General features: G+C 44.1%; 1 protein-coding gene across 1 annotated transcript in view; it reads left to right on the top strand.

Moving 5' to 3' along the window:
• Nucleotides 1-745: 745 nt before the first annotated feature.
• CADM2 (cell adhesion molecule 2) overlaps nt 746-9,951 on the top strand; it is a 605,838-nt gene continuing 596,632 nt past the window's right edge. The window contains exon 1 of the mRNA XM_030466429.1: nt 746-840. Coding sequence (XP_030322289.1) covers nt 780-840 — 61 coding nt within the window. The 5' untranslated portion in view covers nt 746-779. The remainder of the gene's footprint in view (nt 841-9,951) is intronic.

Raw genomic sequence — 9,951 nt, 5'->3', positions numbered from 1 at the left:
AGGAACGCCCCTTTGTTTTGTAACCTGGCGTCTGGCGCCTCCCCTGCCACCGTCTCATTGGCTGTGCGGCCCAACCCGGGGACTTTCTATTGGAGGGGACCCCCCCTCCGCTGGTCACACGCCCACCTGAGGGGGCGGTCCGGCTGTCCGGGGGCGGTCCGGGCCGGTGGGGGTGGGGCCAAGGCACAGGGAGGGCCGGGGTGTGGCGACAGGGGCGGGGACGGGGGCGCGGCTCCCGGCAGAAAGGGACGGGGCGGGCGACGGGGGCGGGGCGAGGCCAGGGGAGCCTCGCAAGCAGAGATTGCCCTTGTGTCTCGAGCCGGGAAGCGGCTGGGAGCGGAGAGAAGAGGAGCAGCCTCCCCGTGCGCCGCGGCAGCCCTCCCCCCCCCGCCCGCCAGCGGGACGGGACGGGACGGGACGGGAGAGGCGAAGCGAGCCGACGGACGGACGGACACGCCGGCAGCAGCAAGGGGAGCCAGAGGGGGCACCCGGCACCGCTCCGCGGGGGGAACCTGAACCTGCCCAGCAGCGCCGGAGGCAGCGGAGAGAGCCGCTCCCCCTTCCTCATCCTCCTCCTCCCTCCCCAATCCACCCCCGCGACCCTGGTCCTCCTTCTCCTCCTCACCCCACTGGATACAGCGAGGGAGACACTGCGGCGGAGGCGGCGGCGGCGGCGGCGGCGGCTCCTGCGGGGGGAAGGAAGCGCCCGGAGAGCGGAGCGGCGGGAGGCTGCGGATCTGCGTGCCTGGCGCCCACCCAGCCCGAGGGGAGCCCCCAGGATGCGGCTGAAGCCCGGCGCGCTCCTGCGCTTCTACAGCCTCTGCGGGATCCTCGTACAAGGTACCGCCTTCTCCCCACCCCTGCCCCGCGCACGGGGAGGGAGGGTGGGACCCGGGGGGCACCGCCGCGGCCCGGGGCATCCTCGGCCCCCTGCCCACTCCCCGCCCCTCCCCCCCTCCGCCCCGCTCCTGACCCTCTCCCTCCCTCGCCGCTCTACCGGCTCCCGTCCACCCCCTCCCCCTCCGCCACCCGCTCCTCTCCGGGCGCCCCCAGCCTCTCGCTCGGGTAGCGCTATCCAGCGCTAAAGCGCCGCACGGTTGTTAACCCTTCCTGCCCTTCCTCTGTCAGCCGCTTCCCGCCCTCGTTCGCCCTCCGCTCCCACTCCCACCCCCCACGCCGCCGCCAGTCGCTCGCCATGCCCTGCAGCCACCCCTTAAACTCCCCGTCACCTCCCCGCTCGCCCGCCGCAAACGCGTCTTCGAAAGTGCGAGTGCAGCCGCAGCGTGTGAGCTGTTGCAACAACATCCCGGGGAAACGTGTGGGCTCCAGTCGTGCCTCCCCTGCGGGGGTACGGGAGGGGGTGGCGAGGAGGGGGGGAAGGGGTTGTCCGTGCCTCGTTGCCTCCTCCGCCAGGAATGCGTGTCTGTATGTAAGGTATAGAATATATACGTAGGGTAATCGGGTGAGCCCGGGGTTCGGAAGCGGATCCCTGCTTCAGGCGGCTCATCCTGCAGCTAGTTTCCAGACTGGATGTATTCCTCTCTCTCCGCCCCACCGCCGCCTTCTCGCCCGCCGTACACCTAATTAAGGTTATCCGTCCAAGGCAAAGGTAGCGGCCGCCCCGGAGGGAAATCCTCGGCACGCTGCTGTCGTGCCAGTGACCGCCGCGTCTGCCTGCGGGAGATCTTCCCCTCGCGTCTCCCACTCGAGGGGAAGGCATCCAAGCCGGGGGCATTGCGCTGCCACCCAGAGTTTGCCCCCTCAGCGGCGGCAGGATGGCGGCACAGCCCCCCCACCTCCCTCGGCCCTGCGGGGCCCGGGCGGGCTGGGGCGGGGCGGTTAACAGCCGGGCGGCAGGGTCGGGCAAGGCGGCAGCGGCAGGAGCCGCCCCGGCGGGAGTAAACGGGGTCAGGGAGCACCGAGCACCCGCCGCTGGCGGGCACCGAGTCCTCAGGGCGGCTGCGGGGTGGGGGGGGGGAGGAGGCGGCGGGGCCTCTCTCTGTCAGTCCCTCGCTCGGCGTGCGGGGTGTTTCAGTTTGGGAGGGAGACGCCAAGAGATGATTAAGCTTAGTGACCTTGTAAGATAATTTTTTTACCCCCTCTTTTCTTTTTTTTTTTTTTTTTCTTTTCTTTTTATTTCCCTCCCGCTGCATTCTCTTGCCGCCGTCGTGCCATTTCGCGTCAAGTTTAATATATTTCGCGTTTCCCTCGGCTGCGTCATGTTTCGGGCGATCTCCGGAGGGAGCAGCGGCTGGCAGCCCGCAGCGGGAGCGGAGGCAGCGCAGCAACCCGGGTGCCCGAAACACATGAGCCTCACCTCCCCACCCCCCCCCCCCCTTACCCCATCCTCTTCCCCCCCTCCGCATCAGTCAGAAACCTCCCTGTGCCCCCGCGCCACCTCCCGAGGAAATTGCCGGTGGTGGAGGCGAGAATGAAGAGGAGGGGGGTGCGCTTGGCAACTGCGAAGGGCAGTTACATCGGGCAGATTATTTGTATTCTTTACCGATGTTTAAGTTACCCTGTACGTCAGTGCACAAGGAGCTGCTGTGTTGGTGCTATACAAGATTATTTATTGGGGCATGTGTGGCGGGCTGCACCTGGGGGTTGGCTTCTCTCTGCCTTTTACATTTCCCTGTGAATTGTCAATTCATTGCCCCGCAAAGCAGGAGAGGGGTTGGGGGGGGGGGGAGGTTGGAGCCTGGACTGACTTTCTGTCACCAATAAAATCGGGGCTGCTGCTGTAGGAGGAGGATTTGATCTTTCCTTGGGTGCAATCAGCTGCATTCAGCACATCGCAGTTTTGAGAGTAAACCAGTGATTAAAAACAGTCATGTCTTTCACAGCAGTTTAGGGAGTGTGCCAGGCAAAATGTAACTCTGTGAACTGCATCAGGTAAAAAACATGTTGCGAGAACAGGGGCGTAATACAAATCTGACTGTGACTGTGTGAAAATAACTAGATTTGGCCTGCCCTTGCAGATGGGGAAAAGCAATGCTTAACATCTTACCCAGCTTGCCCTCAGTGTGTATAAAACACCCTCTTCTTTTCAGCTTCTCATGCAATTTTTTTTTTTTTCAGCTTTTGATTAAAACCACAATTAGAAATACTTAGGCACTCCAGCAGAGTGCTGTTTCAGGAGGCAGTCCTTGCTTGGGCACTATTAAAAAAAGAAAAAAAAGAGGATGTAAAGAACCTGTAAACCTCAGACAGGACCAAGAGGAAATAATTTCTACTATCCTTTTCTCCTAAAGTGAAGGAGAATAGAAAAGAAGATGGATAAATATCTTCCTGGAGAAGGCTATCCTGAATATTGACTGCACTTAACATAAAATTATTTTGGTCCATCTCACGGTGCTACTTCACAAATGTTTTCTCAGTTTCTGCCATTCATTTGTGCTCAACCAGCAGATGCAATTATACTAGACAGCTTAGGCAGTTTTATACCTGTGTTTAAAAGTAGTTTTTCCTGTTGGCTTGGTTTGCTTCCCCAAACTGTATTGTGAAGTGGCTCAACGGATTTATTAGATTCCTCCAATTTTCTGTTTGTGGGCCATGGGATTCAGAGGGTTTTTGACAGCTCTGTATGCGAGTAAGATCTTTGTTCTGAGGGTTCAAAGCACTTCTGGATTGTAACTTGAGATGGCTCCTGTTAGTGGAACTGAAGCTAATTAAGTTTAAAGACAAGGTGACAAAATCAGGGTGTCTTATGTCGTGTGTGGAAGTGTGCCTTTCTGGTATGATCTGTGGAGAGACTTGCTTAAGGAATCTGTGCTGATTATTGATGAAGAATCATCAGCTGAGGAAAGAGGACATAGAGTAATGCTTCTCAGCTTCTGCCTGGAATAACATTAACAGCAAGCAGTCTCTTCGGAAAGGAGGCAAAGAAGAAGTAAAAGAGCCCAGTGTCAACTGCTTGCTGTGAAAGGGGAGCGATGGAGGTGGAGGAGGGTGTAATAACATGTTGAGCTGAGAAGTGGTTTGTCAGCTGAGTTTGAGTATGATAATAGTTTGCTCTGCCCTCTCCAGCGTTTGCTGTGAAAATAGTAGGATCTCTGGCTGCTGTTGTTCTTAGGTTGTGCACTGTAATGATTCTGGAGTACTTAAATGATGTCCCAAAGGATTAAACTGTTACATACGTTTACAGTCACCCAGTTGCCCTTAGATTTTTGTTTCATTCTGATTTTTTTTTTTACTGCGTCATGAATTTAGGCTTCCTTAGACAAAAGTTGGAGGACAACATATATTAAAATAACTCAAGTACATCATCCAAGCCGTTTTTATGCAACCTGAAAAGTAAGCTTATTGTAAAAGGTTATCACATGAGAAACTGTAATACTAAAAATAGTCTTGTTGGATTCACAGAATACAGATACGGGTTAAGATTATCCTGGAACTGTAGCTGCTGTAGCCCCCTGCTGTGTGATAATGTAAATGGCATCTAATGCCTTAATGTGCTCTGCCTCTGAGAAGACACTTGGACAGTGCTGTATGTGGTAGCAAATGATCTACTTTCAGTTCTCTGCCAACACCAGGCAAATCTTTCTAGTATGGTTTCTTCAGACACTTCAAGTGCTTGCAACCTGCATAGAAATGAAAATAATGTAGGGACACTGTAATTTATCTGAATCTGTGATCACTGATGCAACAAATCAGTGAAGACAGATAATTGCTTACGGGTGAGGCCTTTTTTTTTAATAAACTCAGATCTATTACAAGCAGAAATAAAAAAAATAAAAATAGTGAATAAGAAAATCTCTACTTCTCAGGTCATCTACTTTAAGACAGTTGTCAAACATTACTCACTATCTAGTGTATCCACATTCTAGACATCATTTTAAAATTTCAGTAGGATTTCTGTTAGCAAAATCTTGGCAACCCAATGCTGTATGCATAAGGATTGTCTTGAAAGCTAAATTTTGTAACGCTAATATGGTGTAGAGCAGGTCAAAAGCATGTTGTAATTCAGTGAGAGTATAGACAATTACAGAGCAGAAGACCATATTTTTTATGCAGTCTTTATTTGGAGTATTTTACAGACAAGTTGAAACATAAAGTGAACCACTCTACTTTATGGTAATTGTCTAGACTTCCAACAATATCAGCAAGAGTTAGTATAATGATTAGCTGCATAAGGTTAGTTCATATTTTATGATGTTTTTTGCTTGATTTCTTCATGTATTTTTACTGATAGTCATGACAAAGCAGTTCACTGTCAGTTTTAGAACATGAAATTGCTAAACAATCCAAATTCCCACTGATGACCTCACTTCCCTGAGGTATATAGGAATCATTCACTCTCCTAATATTTATTACTCTTACACTCAAAATATTTTACTGAGATTCTATCATCAGTTTAATACTAGAAAGTTTTGAAGTTTCTCGCTGAAGAAGAAAGTCTATGGAAATGTTGATCGAGAAAAGTACCTACCTCCCTGGAAACACATTTTTCATGTCCACTTTATTTTTTTTTTATTTTTTTTTTTTAACTTCAGAAATGTAAAATAGTGACTCTGTTTCTGTTTTTAAATTTATTTGTCAGTTACAGTTCCATTATAATGTACTATAAATGTCTTTAAGCCATAGTTTCCTATTATAGAGGTCTTAGTTCTCATAATTATCATTCTCATTACTCTGGCCTGATCCTTCTGTTGACAAACTGTGCTGACTGGGATTGCCCTAACTCTTTCCAACAAAGAATTAAGCCTTTAATGTTGCTATGTAAAGACTGGGTTAGATTTTGACAGTTTTTTTACATATCCAACACAAATGGTGATTAAGTAACAGAAAACAACTTTATGTATGGTAATGACATGGACCTGGGCATCAGATAGTTGCCAAGAGAGTATTAGTGTAACCAGAGTGTGGCTGACTGTGTTAGAATGATGATTGCCTCTTCATCTATTATTTAAGAAGTAGGAACAAAAGATGCTGTCATTGTCCTCCCAATTCCCTGTTCAAGAGAAAGAAGGAATAATGAATTTTGTTTTAAAACATGAGTCTAACAACCGGCGTTAAGCCGTGACAGCCGGCTAACTCTGTTAGATTCTTTCAAAGCAATGGAGGGTCTTCTCTAGGGAGAATGCCAGTGACATGGTTTTTACAATATAAGTTCCAAAATAAATGTGGAACAGTAAAAACTATTACACATAAGTTTAGTAGGTGTCTCCTCTGGGGTTGCATCAATATTAAGTATGATCTTAATGAGCATATCCCTTCTTCCCAAGGAGTTTTTGAGGTATGTTTGGAAGGAAGGTAGGCAAATGTCAAATTACAGTGACAAGGAGTAACTTGGAAAACTATTATTTCTCTCAGGAATCTGCCCCTGAAGAACTTAGTTTTCTACACAATGAAAGCATTTTGAAAAGAATTTTTTTGAGAAATGAATGTAGATGTCTTTGCAGAGGTTCTTAATGTTGTGAAGGGTTTTTTTGTTTGTGGGTTGTTTTTTGCTTTTTTCATTGGCTTTTTTGGTGTTCTTGCTTGCTTGTTTATTTAGTTTAGTTTTTATTATGAGCCTGTTTGAGAATCTTTTTCCCTTCATTTAATAAGTACAAATCAAACCCAAAGTCCAAATGTACAGTTTCTCTTATATTACATAGTAAGATCAGGATGGGTGCTTTAAATGTCAATACTTAGTACAGTAACATAATAGCTTTTTAAGGGGGGAGAAGAAGAAGAAGGGAACATTTATGTCCATGATGAAACAGCGCTTATGCTGGAGGCAGTGTTTCGCATCTTCCAGTACTTTTTTTTTTTTTTTTTTTTTTTCAACACTAATATTTTACTTATAGGGCTTTTTAACATGGAGAATTTGGAACAAGCAAATAGGATTAAGTGAAGAGTGTGGGTAGTTATTTTTATAGTAGATGAACTGGAAGGTTCTGCTTTCTTCCTCTAACAATGTCTGCATACCTGTCATCCTGTCTCCTTTCCCTAAGATCTGTAAATGTGAAAAATAAAATTGTACTTGATTCCTTTGCCATCTTTTAATTTCCAAAACAGATGATGGAACCTATATGAGCATTATGCAGGAGTGTTTTTTCTTTAATGTTTGGGATTTTTGAGGGAAAGACAATTTCTTCCTAACTGATTTGAGTTGTATCTGTCTCTTTCTAGTTTAATCAAATGGGTCTTGGAAAGTGTGAATACTTTCACAGGTTTGATGTTTTAAGTAGCATCAAGTCACCTCTAATATAGTTTTACATTACTGTAAATTAATAAATAAAATAATAAAACACTTTCCCTACTTTGTAATACTCAATTTAGGATTTTTTTTTATATACCTTAAAGAATATTAAATCACCATAGGCAGCTACTCCTCAGTTTAGAGAAATAGTTAGTATAAAATGTGTGTTGCTCCATTTGAATCCCTAAAGCTTTTTCAGAGGTGAACGTTCTGTGTTTGTATACATATGTGTACATATGAATGTTATGTATACAGATACAAAGTTTTGTTCACATAGAAATACATAACTGAACTCCTCTCCAGTGTATTCTTTGTTCTGTGAAGTTGGCAAGGTTTAGGTTATTTACTGAACAGCACATATCATTGTATGTGCAGTATAATGGTTGTCTGCATAGTTTTGATATTCCCTCTGTGGTCATCTTTCTGTAAACAGTTTGTTGACTACCCATCCTTTTCTTTGTAGGATGGGAAGGGCAGTGGGAGAAGACACTGTTCTCTTATGTTAGAGGTGAAAAATATTCTGGTTACATTCTAAACTTACATACCACAATATTAATCAAACATTGACACTAAATATAGTAAATTCAATTGCAAAATCTTAGCTGAATTATTCAGAATATGCTATTATATGCCAAAATAATTTGTAACCACATATAAAAATATGGTTACATCTTTCTGAATATCATCTAACACATTGTGCTACAGCTACTTTTCCTGGCAGAAGCTGAATAGCTCAGCACAGCTGTATTAACCCATCTAAGTCTTAAAAACTCTGGCTTTTCAAAGTTCAGCACATGAAACTCCACTACTGCAACTGAGTGACAGTTCTGAAGAGAATAAGGCCAAATTACTTCACAGCAGCAGTTGTAGCAGGCACTTTGGTATTTTCCATTTGTTCCAATATTTATCCCAAACTGACCTACATCTGCTGGATTAACAGTGTAATTTGACCTGCTTTTATTCCTGCTATGTTACCAGGCAGAGAGGCTCTGTCAGTTAGTCCCTAACAAGGGGAAAAGCTGTGCTAGTTGAAGCAGATGAAATAAATATTCAGAATGATGTAGGGTTTAAGGTCACTGGATTTGCTACAGAAAAAACGTTACTTTGCAATACAAATTTATTATATACTGATTTCTGTTCCTTAACAAAATATCAAGCAAATGCAATGACATGGTATGGACAAAATCAAGCTACTGTTTAATATTAAAACATTCCTTTAATTAAATTATGGTATAAAATGTATTCCAGTGCGAAGTTCATTTTATATTCAAAGGCTTTTTTTTTCCTTCTTCCTTGAGTGTTGGTATATTTTTCATACGTGAAGTTTAAATCTGGATATGATGATGCTTCATTGTGATGCATTGTGATTAATGGCTGTGAATTGGAGAGCAGTCAAGAAATCTCCATTGGCTTGCACAGTTTATACAGGAAAAGTAAAACTTGTTTAGAAATCTGAAAACACTTGTCCTTGCTCCAGGTCACCAACTAAAAGAAACTTTTATAGCTTTTGATATACAAAAATGTCAAACTGCAGCTATTTTCAGATTTGAAAATAAATGCAGTGATTAGCAATGTTACTCACTAAACTGATTACTAATCAAGGATTGACAAAGTATCTCAAATATGTAACAGGTCATAAAATGGTATCATATCACAGCATATTTTGTATATTTCCTTCATATGAATTCTTTTGTTAATATCTAAAATAACAGTAGTGAAAAAGCAAAAGAACTTTTCTGTACATTTGGAGGAAACCTTAAACAAAGATTCTGATTTCGATTTTTTCATGAGTTTAAGTGATGTGTGAAGTATCTTGTTCATCATAGTAAGTGTGGCATTGCAGTTTTCTCTTACTTTACAATTTTTTTAACTTTTCTATTGCAATTGCAGATTTCTAATGCTGCTCTTGGTGTCTCCAGACTTGTATAGAGTGGCCTTGTAATACTACAAAAAATAGGTGAGATTTGGACTAATATGGAGTAAGCTACAAGCACTATCTTGTTTATTGATCTTTTTTGTTAATGGAAAATAGTATCAGTACAGTCTAATGGGGATCCCTTTAATTTTAAAGTAAAACAAATCGTAGCAAAGATAGAAACACCTAATAGGGAGGAGCTTTTCAGAACTTGAATAAACTAGTCTAACAAGAACTAGGACATTACATGTTAAAAGACAGTGTGTCTCATATTTTCCTATTTAAAAAAAGTTTTAAAACTACCAATGACTTCGCTTTATAGACTGTGCTTTCTCTAAAGCCTGGAGACCTTCTTCAAACGTGTTATGATCTTAGGATGTATCTTGATTGCTGCTTCTACAAACAATACATGATGTGTATTTGAACATATGCAGTGTATTAGTAGGTATGGACCAGACTATTTACCTAGCTTCTTTAGAATGTTCTCCTTGCCTTATTTGGAATTTTTTTTGTAAAGGATTTGGCATATCTCTTGTCACTAAATGTAACGTTTGTGGGTGCCATTCTTAGACTGACTCTCATTCACTCCTTAAAAAATGGTCTGGAGCTCACATAATTTCAGTGTGTTTGCCACAAAATAGTTTGAGTTTTAGAATTTAATCAAATTTAAATATTTTCTGCTTCCTAATTTGGCTTTGCTTTTTGAATGATAAATTATTATTGCTTTGCTGGGCTCCGAGTGGTGAATCTTGGAGGTGGTGGGGAAGGCATGTCATCAATAGAAATATCTTGGTCTTTTGTCTTATGGTAGATAAAAACCTCAAATGGCTTACAGACTTGTGCATGGGAG

The sequence above is a fragment of the Calypte anna genome, chromosome 1 (genome assembly GCF_003957555.1).
Source record: "Calypte anna isolate BGI_N300 chromosome 1, bCalAnn1_v1.p, whole genome shotgun sequence".
NCBI classification, from domain to species: domain Eukaryota; kingdom Metazoa; phylum Chordata; class Aves; order Apodiformes; family Trochilidae; genus Calypte; species Calypte anna.
This window is presented reverse-complemented; position numbering and strand designations above follow the sequence as displayed.